Source organism: Natator depressus, chromosome 6, assembly GCF_965152275.1.
Source record: "Natator depressus isolate rNatDep1 chromosome 6, rNatDep2.hap1, whole genome shotgun sequence".
NCBI lineage: Eukaryota > Metazoa > Chordata > Testudines > Cheloniidae > Natator > Natator depressus.
In genome coordinates, this window is record NC_134239.1 from 98,708,808 (window position 1) to 98,728,676 (window position 19,869).

A 19,869-nucleotide genomic window follows, 5' to 3' on the forward strand; every position below is an offset into this window, starting at 1 on the left:
TGCATCTCTTTTGGCAGCACTAGAAGGTTTGTATATGAGGATATACTGAGCCAATCTATCCTCTAGGTCCGAAATAGTGCAGAGATCAGCTAGGGCTTGTTTAGTCCAAGGACTGTGCCCAAATTTTTGAAGGTTTTGTTTAAAAGGTGTAATTTCTTTAACAAAAGGTGAGGTTGGAGTTCCTTCTGACTCCATTCCTCCCTCTGGTACTGGCTTACCCTGTTTTCTTTTAAACATCTTAACATGGATATTTCAATCTCTTTGTCACTGCTGGTATTACTTAGCAAGTGACACAGCCTAGATTCTGAAATCATAGCTTAATCTATGCGTTTTTCCCCTGCTACCTTCCCGGAGGCCAGCAGGTCCCCTGCTACCTTCCCGGAGGCCAGCAGGTCTGGTTAACCTATTTCTCCCTGCTACCTTCTCGGAGGCCAGCAGGTCCGGTTAACCTGTTCTTCCCTACTACCTTCTCGGAGGCCAGCAGGTCCCCTGCTACCTTCTCGGAGGCCAGCAGGTCTGGTTTAATCTGTTTTTCCTGCTACCTTCTCGGAGGCCAGCAGGTCCCCTGCTACCTTCTCGGAGGCCAGCAGGTCTGGTTTAATCTGTTTTTCCTGCTACCTTCTCGGAGGCCAGCAGGTCCCCTGCTACCTTCTCGGAGGCCAGCAGGTCTGGTTTAATCTGTTTTTCCTGCTACCTTCTCGGAGGCCAGCAGGTCCCCTGCTACCTTCTCGGAGGCCAGCAGGTCTGGTTAACCTAATAGAAATGCCTAGCTCACTAGAGCTGGCGGTGTGCACACCAATATTTACAATAACTGAGGTTTTTTACCAATATTCCCCCTTTCGCAATTCTCCACCAAAATGTTGTACCAATAAATTAAAAACCAGCAGGATCTTATTAAAGGGAAAAAGGCAAAATACCACATTTATTGTGAATACAGAAAGAATCATAGTAAGCAGTTAGTTACAGCTGTAACATTCCATTCAATCTCATCTTTATTCACTCATTCATTCATACAAACACACACACACACACACACAGGTTCTGCAAGGTTGTTATCATAGTAAGCAGTTAGTTATAGCTATAACATTCCATTCAATCTCATATTTATTCACACATTCACACACACACACACACACACACACACACACAGAGATTCTGCAAGGTTGTCATCATAGTTACCAGCCTTAGAGTTGCTCATGCCAAGCCACTGGCCAGGTGGCCTGGACATGAGGAGGGAGCAGGGCCTTGTCAGATGCTCATCTGATGCTCCTGGAAGTTGGTTTGCAGAATCAGACCCCAAAGTTCTCACTTTTTAGAGTCTCTTTTTATAGGAATTTCTTCCTAGGCCAGTCTGTGGGAATTGCTTCATCATGCTGTTGCTGAATCAATCAGCAGATGGCACATTCCTGACGGCTCCGTGCTGCTAGATGTTATCTTGTTCTTTGGTTCTCCCATTCTTGAGGCTGTTGGGTGGATTCCAGTCTGCCCTCCGGGGGTCCTCTGGTTATTTCCACTTGACGCCTTCTTCAGCCGATGGACACTGGATTCTTAGGCTGGCACCTCCCTGATCATTCAGTTATTATCCACACCAAGCATCCATCCACATACATCCTCTATCTCTATTTTAATCACAATTGTTAATACAACAAAAGGGCGAGGAGTCTCTGGGTGCTGTTTCTGTTGTTAGAGTATTGCTTTGAGTCTCTGTGAATTGCTTTGAGAACAGACTCTGTCTTAGAATGTACTAACGCAATTAGCAGCTTGCAAGTTTCACATACAGAGGGAGAGAAACAGTACCAAAAACCAAGAGACCTCTTAATTAGTAATACCCTGGAATTTAAACTATGGGGAATCAAACTCATTTGTGATTTTAATACAGAACTTCTTTAATATGATCCAACAGTATCTCACTAGAAACCCACCTGCTTCATGATGATTCCCCACTTACAATTACATTTTGAGTCCTATCGCTTAGGGAGTTTTTAATCCATTTAATATGTCATGTTAATTTTACATCGTTCTAATTTTTTTAATCAATACGTCATGAGGTACCAAGTCAAATGCCGTACAGAAGTCTATTATGACAACCCTATTACCTTTATTAACCAAGCTTGTAGTCTCATAAAAAAAAAAAGATATCAAGTTAGTTTGACAGGATCTATTTTAAATAAATATCTATTTTAAATTTATTTTAAATCTATTTTAAATTTTAAACTCAAGTTGATTTTACATTAATTACATTACCTTCCTTTAAAAATTTATTAATTCGGAGAGGTGTTAAGTGACCCATCCACTTCAATGAGATGTTCTCAGCTGAAAGAACACCCGATGGAGATAAATATAGCCTGAAACAATAGCTTTGATACCTGTGAACTGCTCGATTCATGTCAGTGGGTGCACTCATCCCCCATACCCAGTGCTGCAGAGGCTGTGATATGCATTAAGCATGCCCATTCTCAATTCCTTATCTCAGTGTCAGCAGTGTATTCTTAGTGCATGCCCCCAAACTCCCCTCCCCTACTCTTCCATCCCAATCACTGTTGTGATAATTTGGTCTACAAATTTACCCTAATTGTAAATTCTACTGTTAAAAGTGAGTGTATGTTCATAAGATATCACAATAACCTATAACAACAAATGTTGATGGGAACAGCTACAAGAAAATCAGAATAAGTCCAAACAGAAAGGCCTACTGATATAACTCAAGGAAAACATTTAAATCATACTTGGTAAAAACAGAAGATATGGAACTGGAAATTAACCAAAATTGGTGTGTTGTATATTAGGCCTAATTGGTGGACAAATTAATGAGGGAATCGGCTATTTCACCCATCAGTCCCTTTTTGGATATTTAAAGAAAGAGCCTTCAGAGGGAAACCAAGAAGAATAAAAGCTATTGGAGCAAGCTTCACTATCATGACTGCCACCCCTACTGTCTCCTGGGACCAGACCTTTTTTGTCCTGATCCTGAGGGATGGCCTGACCAGACCAGAGTGGAAGCCAGATGACATCATCACTTCTACCAGCCTCAGCTGCATCCCAAATACCACTGATGATGAAAAAGGATTGAACTGTAACAGAAGCAGCCATAACAGATCTAGCCAATCTCAACTAACTTCTTCTCTTTACCCCAAAAGGAAAGTTATTACCATTGAACACTGTTAAACAAGGGTTTTTTTCCTTTCAAACCTCTCTCCAACTAAAGGGAAAGGGAATAAGAAATGTAAAGTAAGGCTTTCATTTTAACAACATTTCAAATGCTTTAACCATTTTACCTTTGTACTACCTTTTAATAAAAGGCTTAAAAGGTTTTTAATGGTATTTGCCATAATACTAAGCAGGCTAAGGTCTCTGTATACCAAACCCTGAACCTTGCTTAACACTGTTTAACGTTGGACAGCGACTGGGTTATGTTAACATCTTTGAGCACCTATATTCCATCTAAATTAATGCAATATCACCCTCTCCTCCCAGCAAACATTTGCTTGTGTAATTTATTTTCTTTTCAATAAACAGTTTAAGTGCCTTCTGATGTATTCAGATGACATTTTCCCACAATTAAAAAAAAAAAAAAAAAACCCCTTTGACAGAGGGAGACCGGAACAAGATGCCTCCTTTTTTATTTCTGCTTTCTGCTCTGGATTGGATTTGAATTCATAGTGCCATGGGTGGTGCTCAGAGCCAATAACCATTACATAACATCAGAGTCACATAACATCAGAGTCACAAGATCCTATGATATAGAGGTAGTTTTCCAGATAACCTCTTTCTCTGCATATACTCAGTGTAATTCATCTTGCACACTGCAAGAGAAGTCTTTAACTAATAATGTTTTAATTTGATTTTCCCCACAGGGCTAGTAGATGCATGTACTCCACTGGGGTAACTCTCAAGCATTTGAGATACTTGTGCGATGACCTCTTCCCCCTAGTTTGATCTCTATCTGTGAGCAAAAATTCACTACCAGAATATGTTAACGTTAAGAAGTCTTTTTCCCCACATGGGGCCATATCTCAGGAACCAATAGCTCCACATTTGGCTCACTGACCAAACCCCGCACCCACACAAGGGAGATAATTTGAAAGCATCCCAGTAACTGTACAGATTTTGGCGCGCTTATGACAGTCAAGCTATAAACCGAAAGCTGGTCTTAAACTTAACTATTGTAGAGCTGCCGCTCCACTGCAGTAAGAAAATTAAGAGTTTCTTCTCTTCCCATTCTGTGTCTCATTGGATCAACTTGTTCATAACACACTGAGTTTTAATATTATCTGTAAGGTACACCATTGTCCATAATTAAAATCCACCTTCAAACATAAGGAATTGTTTTAGAAAGTCAACTTGATATACTCCTAATAGTGTGACCAAGTAAATTTCTCTTAGATTAAAAATGTCAGAAAAATTAATGGCTTAATTTGTGAATAGCAGATGAGAAATCTTAAAATGTTGAACCTTGCCTTGTATTGTCACACACACTAGTTACAACACCTGGAGGAAAAAAAGAGACAAAGACAGCTCTGCATGTAGAAATTAAATTCAGGATTACTGAGTTTTTTCTCCACTTGTCTCCTCCACATAAGCATACGGTCTAGAGTGATATGGGAAGGATACAGAAAAATTATGTAAAGGAAAAAAAAACCTCTTCAGATTTAGATTTAAATATTTTGGTTGAAAATAAAAAATAATCTCAACAATAATATTTCAAAAAGCTTCTTTGAGCTATTCATTATACATGAATCAACTTCCAAAGCTGTGCATTGTTCAAACAATCTGAATTACAACATAAATATACTTACAGCATGTGCTCCTTGTATTGTCCGTATGAGATTAATTCCTTTCCATACATATATATCTCCATTAAGTGCACCAGAATGTGTCACTTCGTCTCTTGCACAGGCTAGGCAGAGTATAGTCTGGAGATCACCAGTCTTGCCAAAAACACCACGCTTTGGTGTCAACGAATTGCCACACAAGCTCCAGAACTGATAGATAAAACATATGGTATAAAAATGGTGTTTATTTTGCAAAGTCCTGTGAATTTTGCAAACAATGTAATGCAGGGATCGGCAACCTTTGGCATGCAGCCCGCCAGGGTAAGCCCCCTGGTGGGCCAGGCAGGTTTGTTTACCTGCCGCGTTCGCCAGTTTGGCCAATCACAGCTCCCACTGGCCGCGGTTCACCAATCCAGGCCAATGGGGGCTGAGGGAAGCGACGCAGGCCGAGGGATGTGCTGGCTGCCGCGTTCGACAGACCCCTTTGGCACAGAGCAGCAAACCGCGGACAGTGGGAGCTGCGATCAGCCGAACCTGCCGAAGTGGCAGGTAAACAAACCGGCCTGGCCCGCCAGTGGAATTACCCTAGTGGGCTGCGTGCCAAAGGTTGCCGATCCCTGATGTAGTGCATGCATATTTGAGAGTGAGTGAGAGAGAAATATACTAGAGCCAAGAGACTCAAAGTATTGTATTCTTTTCATTACTCTGGTTCTCCAGAGTGCCACCTGTAGCAATTGTTTTTCAGCTAACCAAAGTGTTTTACTTCCAATAAGCACACTACATTCATATATTTGTGACCTTTTGTGTGAAAGTTTCCTGGTATCAGTTTTAAAATAAAGTTCAAATGTCTTTACTGACCAAACTTTCAGTGTTAGGTTCAATATTATTGCTGTTTTTGTAATTATTCAAAAGAGTTGTTTCATAATGAAATTATCTGATTTTTTTCATTATGCAATACAGAAAATATCCTTTGTGCTTTAGTGACATCTTTTCAGACCAACAGTAGAAGTGTGATGTTCAGGAGCTACAGCTATGATTTGCATGTTTCAGCACAAGCAGGTGTATGCAAGATTCATGTTATTCAACATGGAAAATAGGAAGCGCAGTCATTACTTGAACATCTGAAGCCCTCTAAACTGCAAAATTACTCTTTTCTAGGAGGATGTTTCTTTGGCTATGTTAGTTAACATCACAATAGATCTCAACTCAAGTAGTAAGCCAATAAATAATGAAGATTTCTTTTACTGAAAAGTGTGAATGAAAGAGAAAGCACACACTACATGTCAGTTAAGAGGAGATTACAGAAAGATATTTTCAGTTTCTGTGCATTACCACAATTTGATATGTTTGGATTTGTTTGGGAGGGGGAGTGAAAGGTGTTTATGTGAATAGGGACAAGTGCTGGGAGAGTTTTAATTTCAAGTTAGATATGTGAAGATTTTTAAATTCAGCCATTGGGCCAATTGGTCTATGCTACAGATTTTTTTAAAAAAATATATATAATTTTGTAGTAATGCAGACAGAGCTCTGGAAGGGAGCATTTAGATAAATTGAAATAAATTTTAAAAGGACACCTGGAGAACTATCAGTACAAGTTAGTTGCCCTATGCTTTGGGTTTTTTTTCTGTCTTTAGGGAAAAAACAAGGAAACTGGAGTGCACACATTTTCATTAAAGTGATATTGTATGCAGATCTCTCAGTTCTGAGTTTCACAGGACTGTACCACTTTTCCCCTCAAAGTCCCTTATCCCAGTTGAAGCAGAACATTTCCTATATTTAGTTTGCCATGAGCCCCCCGTTTGAGAGGGTAGCCAAACTGAGTGGCATTGTGATCTGGCATATGGAGTTGCATCGCCACTCAGGTTTGGCCTGGCCATCCCTCTGCCTGTCTATGAAGGGGCAGAAAGGCCAAACCTGAACAGTGCAGTGTCCCTCTTTAGCCATTTGAAATATTAGGAAATATGTTATGATTAAAAATGTGAACACAAAACCCGTCAACCAGCATAACAGTTAAGGGAATATTAGCAATGTTAATACATACAAACTAAGTGTAATATTGTTAATAATGTTATTTGAACCTTAACTTCCTCTATGGGATGAGTTCCTCAGCTGGACTACATCTTCCATTATACAACACCCACCTCCTTTCCCCTTCTCTTTTTGTGAATCCAGCCCTTTTAAAATGTCTGAAACAAAATATTTTGGGTCAAACTACATGTTTCTTTGACTGAAATAGATTTTAATTGATCTGCCAAAATGTTTCACAATTTTTGGATTTGGACCAAACCAGCCTCCTGCTTTTTTTGGAATTACCAGCAAACTGAAAAATAAGTTATTTACCTAGCTCTAGTACTTATTGACCACTCCATAACCAAAGGTCTTGGCAGGTACTAGGTCTGCAAATACAGTATCCTCAGAGCTGGAGTTACAGGATACACTATTGGCCCACTCTCTTGCTCTATCCTTCTTTTTCCTAGTATGGAATGCAGAGCAGTGGCCATACAGGCTGCCTCACCTTGTATTTTACTGAAAAATCCTGCTTACTTTTTCTATGCACATAAATATGCAGTAGAGTGCTCAGGAACTGCTGTGCCAATTTTGTAACCCTGTGCTGAATGTCATGTAGCATTTTACTTCATTCACCGCAAACAGGTAACACAAACTGTCTCAAGAGATGATCCATCATTTTCCCTATAGCTCTTTATACTAATTTAGACTCTTAATCGTCGTTTTTCTTGCTCACAACCTGTTAAACATTCTGAATAAAGGCCATTAGTAGAAGGATTGTAGCAGTTACCTAAAATAAGATTTTCATATTTCCAGTAGTTATTGAGAAATAACCATACACTGATTATGCAAATCCCTGCACTTGAACTCTGATTGGTTAATTATAGCAGTACAGAGATTCACATACTGTATTACCTGAGAAATAACAGTACAGTCATTGTACAGATCAGGCACCCACAAACAATATGAGAGCAGAGAATAGCATATATGAGGAAAGCAATTCCAAAGAATCTTGTCATTTCAATTGATTTAGGCAATTCCATTTAATAATATAACAATTTGCATTCTCCAGTCAAATACCTAGTCAATATGAAGTCTATCCAGAGATGTAGATCATTATATAATGATTCCTAGCATGAGAAATAATTGTTGGTGTTAAAAAGGAACATCATTTTTAAAAAGTCTGACCTCTTGCCTAATCAGGATGCTATTCAAAGTCTTGGGTTAGGATTTTTTATTTAAATAACCAATGACCAAATAGCTGCAGCCTAGTTGTTAAAGATGCTTAGAATATGATTTAATTAAAATGGATTTTGTTAATTATAAGTTGCTAAAGGAAACTAATTTTTTTAAAATAAACAAATAGGTTACTTCAGCAATCTGAGCCATTTTAATTATACAATTGTTTTTGGCAAAAGATAGGAGGACTAATTTGCCAGTGTTGCACTATGTATTGAAGTGGCAGAAAGTTAAGTAGTAATCAAGCTAATGGAAGTTTTTAAACTACATGATAAACAGTATGTTAAATCAAAGTTGTATGCAATCTAGCTGACACACTGAACATTTTTGCCAACAAAGCTAAAATAGTTTAATCCCCACATTCACTCTTTACAAGCAACATAATTTTCCCATCTGTCAATGATAAAAAATATTTTTTTTTAAAAAAAAGTACTCCCAGAGATCTTTGTAAACAAATGGCTATAAGGAATTTCAATGGCCACTCCTCATTTTTTAGTGTAAATTAGGGATCAAATTAGGGCATATACAGGGATACCCATTTCCCCCAGTCACCCCCCAGCCACCAATTTGTGCTCCAGAATCTCAGTTTTTCTATTTAAAGTTGCTCCCTCAATAAATTTTGAGAGAGAAGGGTCCCTGAAGAGGAGGCAGGGTAGAAGCTTGGCAGTGACCATAACTGAATGGAATAATCTCTGGTGACTATAAGACCCACTAGTTCAAAACAATGCCAGTGAATTCTTGGAAGGAGGCTGGACAGACAGACAGTTGCTAAAGATGGGTGAGAAGGAGAAGATGGGTAACCTAGGATCAAGATCAGTATGGGCTTTTAAGATGACCACCTCACTTGCTGCTTATTGGTGGACATAGAAGGTATTTGAACAGGAGAATGATGAGCCCCATTGTGTGAGAAGGGTTTATTCACCTTGTGCAGTAACTGTGGTTCTTTGAGATGTGTCCCCCTATGGGTGCTCCACTGTAGATGTATCCGCATCCTTGCGCCTCAGATTGGAGATTTCAGCTAGCAGTGTCCATTCGGCCTGCACATGTGCTCTCCCTGTCTCATGCCTTGCCTCAAGGCTATCCAGTGCTGCACAAGTTAACCACCCTAAGTGTCTTCTCTATTGCACAGCCTCTTATTAAGAGCTCACAAACAGAAGGGAAGGCTGTGAAGCACCCATAGGGGCACAGATCTCAAAGAACCACAGCAACTGTGTAAGATGAGTAACCGCTTCTTCTTTGAGTAGTGTCCCTATCGGTGTTCCACTGTAGGTGACTGTACAGCAGGACCCCAATGGAGCTTTGGAGTCAAGTCTAATATTGATGCCAATATAGTGTAGCCAAACATGGCATCTGATGCTGAGTCATGAGTGACTGCACAATGTTCTGCAAAAGTTGCTGCTCTGCATATATTTTTGATGGGAACTTTTTTGACAGAAGTGGATACAGATCTCGTAGAATGAATATGAACTCCAGATGGAGGTTGAAGATTGCGAGTACAATAGCAATAGTAATGAAGTTCAATATCCCTCTAGAAAGTCTTTGATTCAAAACTGAGGATCCTTTAGACCTCTCTGCAATGGAAAGGAATAGTTTAGGAGAATTTCTGAAAATTTTTGTTATATCCAAATAGAATGCCAATGCTCTCCTGATGTCAAGTATATGCAGTATTGCTTCTCTCTTGTCATGGTGTGGCTTTGGGAGGTGAATAAGTTGGTTTATGTAGAAAGCAGAGGATATCTTCATGAGGAACTTGGAGTGTGGTCTCAGTGCAACCTGATCTCTTAAAACACCACCACCACCACGGCTGGTTGTGCCATGAGAGTGCCTATTTCCCCAATTCTTGAAGCCAAGGTGATGGCTACTAGGAATGCTGTTTTCATAGATAGCTGTGTAAGTGAGAATATGGCCAGGGGTTCAAAAGGAGACTTTGTAAGACAGTTAAGGTCCAGGTTGAAAATTTCATGTTGGTGTCAGGCATCTGACTTGTGGAAAGACCCTTAAGGAAGCTTTTTGTTGTAGGATGAATGATTACAGAGTAGCTGTCTATCTTACGAGGAAAGGTGGTTATGGCTGCAAGATATACCTTTACTGAGTTTTGAGATAATCCTCACCTTTTTAGATCTAGGATGTCGTCTAGTACCAGTGGGAGGGAAAGGACGTTGGCGTAAAATGTTTTGAGTCACACCAGATTTGGAATCTTTTCCTCTTCTGGATTATACTTGTGACAAATTGATGTTTTTCTGCTATGTAATAGCACCTCTTTAACATCCTATGAACAGGACATCTCTGTGCTTTCGAACCATCAAGAAGCCATGCCTTGAGTCGGAAAACTTGCAAGTTGGGGTGGTGGATCTGTCTGGCATTCTGGAAGTGGAGGTGGGGAAGGAGCTGGAGTTTGACTGGAAGGTGTATCGTTAATTGAGGAACCATGCCGATCTTGGCCACATGTGGACTATAAGAATAACCTTTGCTCTTTCTTTTCTTATCTTGGGCAGGATTTTCAATGAGAGGAATTGGAGAGAAGGCGTAAAGGAGACCCATATTCCAGTGAAAGAGGAAGGTGTCTCCGAGCAAACGATGCCACAGTCCAGCTCTGCAGCAGTACTGGAAACATTTATTGGTTTTGGCGGTCGCAAATGTGTCTATTTTTGGGACTCCTCAATGCAGAAATATGTTCTGGAGAACAATGAAGTCCATTTCCCATATGTGTTCCTGCAAAAATGTCCTGCTGAGGACGTCCGCTGTGGTATTCTGTATACCCAGAAGTTAGGCAGATGATATGTTGATGCTGTGCTGAATGCACCAGTTCCATTGCTTCATTGCCTCTGCACAAAATCACTCTGGCAATTTATGTAGAACATACATGCTATGTTGTCTGTCATAACCTTTATGTTTGCCTTTGATCAATGATAGGAAATGTGAACAGGCGATAATGACCACTCTGAGCTCCAACAGATTGACATGCAGTGTTGATTCCAAGAGGGACCATTTGCTTGAACCTTGTGGTCGTCTAGATGAGGTCCCCGGCCCAGTAAAGATGCGTCTGTTATCAGTACCAATGTTGGAGGTGGCTGAGTGAAGGGGACCCCGCACAGACATGCTGTGGATCTTTCCACCATTTGAGAGAGTCTTTGATTATCAAGGATATTAACAGTGGTTTGTTCAGTCTGTCTGTCTGGTGCGTATATCATTTTGAGCCATGCCTGAAGGCAACTCAGGTGAAGCCTTGTATGAGTTATTACAAGGTGCCTACTGCCATGTGCCCCAGTAGTTGAAGGCAATTCCTGGCCAAGGTCTGGGGGCTGATTTGGATGGTGTGGATTAAGACTGTTACAGTGTTGAACCTTTGACAGGTTTCAGAGTAGCACCCGGGTTAGTCTGTATCCGCAAAAAGAACAGGAGTACCTGTGGCACCTTAGAGACTAACAAATTTATTTGAGCATAAGCTTTCGTGGGCTACAGCCCACTTCATCGGATGCATAGAATGGAACATATAGTAAGATATATATATATATACACACATACACATACATACAGATAAGTTGGAAGTTACCATACAAACTGTGAGAGGCTAATTAGTTAAGCTATTATCAGCGGGAGAAAAAAACTTTTGTAGTGATGATCAAGATGGCCCATTTAGACAGTTGACAAGAAGGTGTGAGGATACTTAACATGGGGAAACAGATTCAATATGTGTAATGACCCAGCCACTTCCAGTCTCTATTCAAGCCCAAGTTAATGGTATCTAGTTTGCATATTAATTCAAGCTCAACAGTTTCTCATTGGAGTCTGTTTTTGAAGCTTTTCTGTTGCAAAATTGCCACCATTAAATCTTTTACTGAGTGGCCAGAGAGGCTGAAGTGTTCTCCTACCGGTTTTTGAATGTTATGATTCCTGAATTAATATGCAAACTAGATACCATTAACTTGGGTTTGAATAGAGACTGGGAGTGGCTGGGTCATTATACTTATTGAATCTATTTCCTTAAGTTAAGTATCCTCACACCTTCTTGTCAACTGTCTAAATGGGCCATCTTGATTATCACTACAAAAGTTTTTTTCTCCTGCTGATAATAGCTCATCTTAACTAATTAGTTTCTCACAGTTTGTATGGTAACTTCCAACTTCTCTGTATATATCTATATTTATATATCTTCTTACTGTATGTTCCATTCTATGCATCCAATGAAGTGGGCTGTAGCCCATGAAAGCTTATGCTCTAATAAATTTGTTAGTCTCTAAGGTGCCACAAGTACTCCTGTTCTTTTTAGTGTTGAACCTGTGTAGTGGGAGGAAGGCTTTGGCCTTTACTGCATCTAGATATGCTCCTATGAATTCTAGATGTTGCACTGGAGTTAGAGTCAATTTTTGAGTGTTCAGTTGTAGTCCCAAGTCCATAAATAATCTACAGCAGTGTTTCTCAACCTGTGGCCCAATCAGCACACAGCTCTGGCCCATGTGACATCCTCAGGGCCAAAGTGGGGAGGTTTGAGCTCAAATCTAACCACCTAACCTTGTTAAAAAAAAACAAACCAACACAACTAATTGGTTATAGAAAATGGAGCCAAGCTACCATTCTGGTAAATATGGTTGCTCAGTAGAGAATACTGCCATCCCCTCATGCTACATGAAGATTCCTGGTAAAAGCCAGTCTCTGGAAGACAGGGCCCCCAAAAGTTTGATGCTGACAGCAAGAAAACACTTCAAAAGCTCTCACAGATCATGAGGGAGATGAACAGCTACAAAATTGAAATCTTGAGCATCAGTCAGAGCAGACTGACAGGTGTGGATAAGAAGCACTCCAAGCAAGAGAAGAAACATCTCATCTATGCAGGTCTTAGTGACAATGCACGCTTTGCAGGAGTAGCACTCAATATAGCAGATTCTACAGAAAAATCGCTTTTCATCTGGGAACCTATCAACCAACACATCATATGTGCAAGGCTCCAAATCAGATTCCTAAACATGTCAATAATATGATGCTATGCTCTGACACAGGAACATAGTGATGAGGATAAAGATAAGTACTATAATTGACTCCAAATGTGATTGACAGAATACCAAAACATGATCTACTCATTCTGATGGCTAAAGTACGATGTGATAACCAAGGAATGGAAAGATCAGTGGGGAAGTGTGTGTTGGGAATCATTAAACCCAAATGGTGAGAGATTAATTTAATTGTGCATGGTGTCCAACCCAGTTCTTGCAAGCACTGTTCCCTCATAACAACATACATAGAGAAACACAGAATTCACCAGTTGGCAAAACAAAAAACCAAAATAAAAAAACCAAATCAATCACATCTGCTTTAGCTCAAGATACAGGTCATCTATCCAAAGTCCAAGGGCATATCGAGCAGCAGATGCCAACAGCTTTGCCAAACTGAATTTAAATCTGAGAAAGCTCAACTTTAAACAGAAAGCAGCAAAGAAAATCCGCAGTACAGAACTGAAAAAAACAAAAAAAGTACTGTGAAAAACTCCAACTTCAACTAAGTAACAGATCTGAGGCACTCCCAGAGGCAGAGGAAGACAAGGCAACAACTGGACCTAAAGAAAGTGGGCAGTGCTCAGTGACAATGTGATTCAACCAACAGCAGTTGTAGTTGGATATCAACATAAACAAAGCAAGAATTAGATAAGCCAAGAGATACAGCATCTTATTGATCAAAGTAAAGCACTGAAAGGAAAACTCCTGAATGCTAAGATCAATGAAATATTGGAAAAAGCTAAAAAAGGAGTACAAGAAAACAGACAAAGCAGTGAAAAGCAATGCAAGGAAAAAGAAACAGCATTATGTTTAAGACTTAGCAGCTGAAGCTGCTGTTATGATAGGAAACCTCAGAGTCATTTAACTCATAACTACAACCCTGTGTGGAAACTTCAAAACAGGAAATGGAACAATAAAAAATAAAGAAGGAAAATGCTTACAACTGAGGTAGAACAGAACAACAGATGGGCACAGCATTTTAAATAAATCCTCAACAGACCAAGCCATACCTCAGCACCAGAATTCAATGAAACATTCAAACCTGACCAACTTGATATCAACATCGGTCCCATAGAGATGTCAGAAGTACAAGCTACAGTCAAGAAGCTCAAAAACAACAGAGCAGAGGGAGATGATCAAATCACAGCAGAAATGCACTTTACATTACAACCCTAACCAAACTGGCAGAGCTGTTTAATGAGGTCTGGGGAAAGAGAGACCACTCCTAACCAGCGGAAACATGGAATAATTCTCAGAATACTCAAAAATGGTGATTTTACTGACTAACGACTGGATAGGAGTCAATACTCTCTGTAGCAGGAAAAGTCTTCTATAGTGTGATACTATACAGGATGAAAGAGGCAGTGGATGCAAAGCTTAGTGAAGAAGCATCTGGATTCAAGCCGAAGAGATCCTGTGTAGATCAAACGTTCACACTAAGGACTATCAGAAAAATGCATACAATGGCAGGCTCCCCTTATTATCAATTTAGTCTAATTTCAAAAGGCATTTAACAGACTGCATAGGCATACATTGTGGAATATTCTTCAGTTTCATGAAATTCCAGATAAAGTTGTCATCATCAAGACTAAATATATTGATGCAAACAACGCTGTAAGGGTAAACAACCAGACAACACAACGGTTCAACTAGCATTATTGTTTGGGATTGCCATAGATTGAATAATTAAGAAGCACATTAGCAACACAAACACTGACATAGTATGGGTAGATGCTTACAAGGCCGAGATTTTGCTGATAATATCACTCTGTTGAGTGACACCTCCAAAATGCTACAAAGAAAGACAGACACATTGGCAAAAATATCAGGCCAAGCAGGACTCACAAACAAATGTCCTTGAAACCCTAGCGTCAAGCAACAGCAACATATCAGAAGGCAAAAACAAAGACAGTTGAACAGTTCATTTACCTGAGCAGAACCATATTAGCTAACAGAGATTTTGTGAAATAAGTTTCAGAGTAACAGCCGTGTTAGTCTGTATTCGCAAAAAGAAAAGGAGTACTTGTGGCACCTTAGAGACTAACCAATTTATTTGAGCATGAGCTTTCGTGAGCTACAGCTCACTTCATCGGATGCATACGATGATGTATGCATCCGATGAAATGAGCTACAGCTCACTTCAAGCTCATGCTCAAATAAATTGGTTAGTCTCTAAGGTGCCACAAGTACTCCTTTTCTTTTTGTGAAATAAGTGATATCAAGAATAGGAAACACATCCACAGCATTCACTAAAAACTCAACAACCTATGGAAATCAAAGATACACAGTACCAAAACAAAACTGAACTTTCAACTAAAATGTAATCTCAGTGCTAACATACAGCTGAAAGAGCTGGAGATCTTAAAATGTTAGATAGAAAACTAGATGCTTATGAAAATAAATGCCTACGAAAGATTCTGGGCACTGGATAGTGAGACTTTATCAACGACAAAGAGATCTGAGAAATTATCAACCAGCAGCTTATCTCCAATAGAATTAGAAGGAAATGTTGGACATATAGGGGGCATGCCAACATACAGACTCCCAAGTAAAGCTCTCAGGTGGAAACCAACTGGTGCGAGGAAACAAGGGCACCCCAGAGAAGAACCACCACCCTTAGCAGAGAGGACAGAACAGTCAATCTCAACACCCTAGAGCAGATGGAAGCAGCAGATAATGACAGAGATGGATGGAAGAGACTAGTTTCTGCCCTGTGTGCCAACATCAGCAAAAGTAGGATGTAGTAAAAAATCATCATCACTACCACCACCACTACTTACTTAGGATCTCAAAACAGTATATTTTATAATACACTGAAGTTAATTAAAAATAAAGTATCTTGTAGAAGAACTCTCATGTCCTTTTAAAAAAAGAAACTGCACTAGCAGTTATCTAATTACAAATAATGTTATTTTTCCAATTTACATGTTCAATTTATATTAAGCAGCAACTGAATCTAATATAGTCTATTAATAGAAAAGTTATCAGAATATCTCATGAGCAATAATATTTTTGTTTGTGATTTATTAGTAAGATTCTGAATACAAGCCTCCTATCTAAATTAAATATAAAAGTATAGAATCATAGAATATCAGGGTTGGAAGGGACCCTCAGGAGGTCATCTAGTCCAACCCGCTGCTGAAAGCAGGACCAATCCCCAATTTCTGCCCCAGATCCCTAAATGGCCCCCTCAAGGACTGAACTCACAACCCTGGGTTTAGCAGACCAATGCTCAAACCACTGAGCTATCCCTCCACTCCCTTTAGATTCCATAATTACTTGTTTTACCAAAAAAAGTGATAGTAAATATAACAACATATTTATATAAGAAAAATGTAAATTTAGTACAGTACCTTAATATGTTTTACACCACAGCTGACTAGTTTGTTTGGTTGGTACAAATCCCAAGAAATATCAAATATCTGCAAATAAATCAGAATGCTAGTAAAGATGGCATTTTTAATACATGTATAATTTTAGATATAAATGAAAATAACACAAATTCACATCAAGATGACAAACAGCACAAAATCTACTGACCTACAGACGCAGAAAGCTATTTCAGAGCTTTTCAAAGAAGTTTATTGGGACTATTTTTTATGCCTCCCCTCAAAAGTTAAATTGCATTGTACATTATATAAATATCTTTCATTATCTGTATTTGTCTGGCATACCCAAAGTAACATACTGTACAGTTACAGAAGATGCTGTGTGTATATTTATAAGTTGTAGAAAAAAATCCTATCTTGCATTTGAGAAATAATATGTGATTATGTAAAAAGGGGCACACAGAAGTCTAATGCTGTTATTTTCTGATGTTTGAGGACTGTGAAGTTGTGCAGGTTAATGTTCTTTTTTGCCTTTTCTCATTTTTATGTATTATCTTTAGATTTATATGTCTAAACTAGAAGCCTGATAAGGAGATAAAGTTCAATATCTATTTGCCAGAATGCTCTGAAGGAGTTATTGGTGATATTCTCAAAGGCCTGGAAGATTTTAAATGCCAGCAAGATAATATAAATGAAAATAGTCACCAAATGTATATTATTGTTAAATGGAGTTGGTTTAAGTTCTTGTAACATGTCTTAACAGTGTTCTTTTTGAGTGTTCTTTCATTTGTATAAAAGCTATGAATAAGCCTGCTTCAAAATGGTCTCCAAAATACTGTGTGTATTTCCCAACTACTAAGCCACATATACCTAATGAATTCCAGAGTTAAAAAGATTTGGCACACTTTGGTTTTCCCATACCAGAAGTAGGGTCTAGAGTTGCCTCAAATATGACACCTTCAATATATGCTTCTAGGTCTCCACAGAGTATGCATAAATATGTGGTGAACTACATATCACATAAAGCATAGATATTTATGACGCATATATTTTCCCTCAAATAAAGTTAACACGATCAACTTCTATAATCTAAAACAGCTGTTTTTCAGAAAACAAAAATTCCCAATATGTACACACAGAGGTTTCAACGTACCAAAATTCCACCAATACTCTTATTAAGTAGTTATGCTTACCCTGTCTGTATGACCAGGAGCCATAGATAACATTTTTCCTTTTCTCCAGTCCCACACGCATATTGTATTTTTTGAATCCAGACCCACTGAGACCAAACGCTGATAATTTCCAAGAAGTTTAAAAAAAGAAAAAAGGAAAATATCAATATTTGAATCACGTTCCCATTTAATTTTGAGAGACTTCTTACCATAACTGGATTTTTAAAAGAAATCTAATTGTGTATATATTTCAGAGGAAAAAAAAGAGCAACAGGGCCCAGTGCTAGTCTTCATGTAAGCAAAAAACTTCCATGGAGGTTGTGTCAGTAGAAGAACAATACGCTTTTATAAACCTGAGGTTAACTAGTACCTTAACAGATATTAATAGATATTTCCAAATTAATATTTTGAATACTGTTCTTGAAATGTCCTCAATATACAAATGTGAATAAAACATAAAACATTACTCTGTACCTAAGACTCAATTCTGTAAAAATGCAGGTGCTAAACATTAAGTATGTGAGCAGTCCCACTGAAGTTAGTTTAAATTTAAAGTACATACACCCTGATCCTGTAAACACTTACGTAAGTATTAATATTAAAATTTCAAGGAAGTGTAAAGAATAAACACTTCATCTTTATCTTTACATCTTCAGAACCTGTTAAACAAAATATTTCTTTAAAAATAATGAAGTTAAAGCTGAGAGTGTTTTTAAAATTCAGTTCAGCCAATACCCAAAAATATTTTTAATATTCTATACCTATTAAACTTTATTTAATTTTCTGACATTCTTAAGAGATCAAGAGAGAAGACATTTCAGGAGTAAGGAGGCTGCATGAAAGAAACAGAGAGAAAAGTAGGCTGTATGCATTTGCACATTCAGCTTCCCAGATGATACTTAACAAAAGATGCAATTCAATTCTGCACTATCAACCTTCACTGGCATCCATAGCTATGCAAGAATGGTGGTTAATTTATATTTTGAAGGCTAATCTATATCATTCTCCTTAAGCTATGTTATGAAATAATTTGTGCTGCCTCCTTCTGCCTCCAAAGCAGCAACTGATTTTGTCTTGCATGATTGCTTTAGCATCAGGGCCTAAAACCAGCACTGAGGCAATTCAGTAAGCATATCCAAGGAGTCCCCAGACAAAAGATGAACTGCAAATCTGGAAGTGCCAAAAAGTTATTCCTAAGATGAAAAAATAAAGTAAATAAATAAATAAAAATCTTTCTGTGCTCCCAGCCCTCTCTTAGCCTAGTATGTTGACATATACAGCATGTTTCCGGGCTTAACTCACTTCATTTTAGCTTTGCAGTTCAACTTTATTATTTATTTCTTAAATATTGAGAGCACAGTTGTTACTGTGTAAGATCTGACCACAATCATCTTACACAATCTTAAAGACAGACTAAGATCAGACAAATACAAAGTGGGTGGTAGGGTGTTTTGGGTTTGTTTGTTTTTACATTTGGATGGTGATGGCTTAATTTTGACAGAGGAAGGACTTGTGAGCCTTATGGACAAAGATTTTTCCTCCCTTTAACTGATAATGCTTACACTCATAGTACCAAGTTGAGGCAAATTTAGTTTCCATTTTCTGACACACGTAGATGATAATAGTCAATTAAAAAGTCTGCCTATCAGGGAAATCTACCTACAATACCACCAACACCAAACTGGCTGCAAGGTGCACAGCCCACAGCAAAGAAACTACACCTCTACCCCGCTATAACGCTGTCCTTGGGAGCCAAAAAATCTTACCGCGTTATAGGTGAAACCGTGTTATATCGAACTTGCTTTGATCCACTGGAGTGCACAGCCCTCTCTCCCTCCCCCCTCCCCCAGCGCTGCTTTACCGCGTTATATCCGAATTCGTGTTATATCGGGTCGCGTTATATCGGGGTAGAGGTGTACATGGAAGTCATCTCTCTGGTCTCTATTTGCAAAACTCCATAAATTCCCAGTTTTCAGATCTTTCAAAATCCACTCTTTCTACTGAAAATGTTCCAAAAAGGAATTAACCAAGCTCCAGCATTAACAATCCTACTCAGCAATGAATAGAGTAAAGGTATACTGCATCTATTACCATTATAATAATTTTTAAAGCACCCATCACCATGAGGTCTGGGTGTTACACAAAAAACTTAAGTAGAGATTCAAATCTCAAAAAGAGACCAAATTTCATGCTTCCCATCTGCCTGCAGATTTACCAGAGAGCTAGAAAAGCAGGATTTAATTAGTATGGAACAGCTGAACAAAGAAGTAGGTTTTGAAGTTCTTTCTAAAAGTGGCTAGGTTCATGCTTAACTGTATTTCCATAGACAAAATATTTTAGAGGTGCAACTCTCCTATCA

At 38.7% G+C, this 19,869-nt stretch overlaps 1 protein-coding gene across 2 annotated transcripts in view; it reads right to left on the reverse strand.

Moving 5' to 3' along the window:
- The window catches only part of EML5 (EMAP like 5), a 305,038-nt gene that overhangs the window by 217,185 nt on the left and 67,984 nt on the right, over window positions 1-19,869 (reverse strand). For both annotated transcript variants that reach the window (XM_074956087.1, XM_074956085.1), the window contains exons 3-5: window positions 17,532-17,630; window positions 16,363-16,431; window positions 4,797-4,982 (exon numbers count right to left, since the gene is read on the reverse strand). In XM_074956087.1, the coding sequence (XP_074812188.1) occupies window positions 4,797-4,982; window positions 16,363-16,431; window positions 17,532-17,630 (354 nt within the window). The remainder of the gene's footprint in view (window positions 1-4,796; window positions 4,983-16,362; window positions 16,432-17,531; window positions 17,631-19,869) is intronic.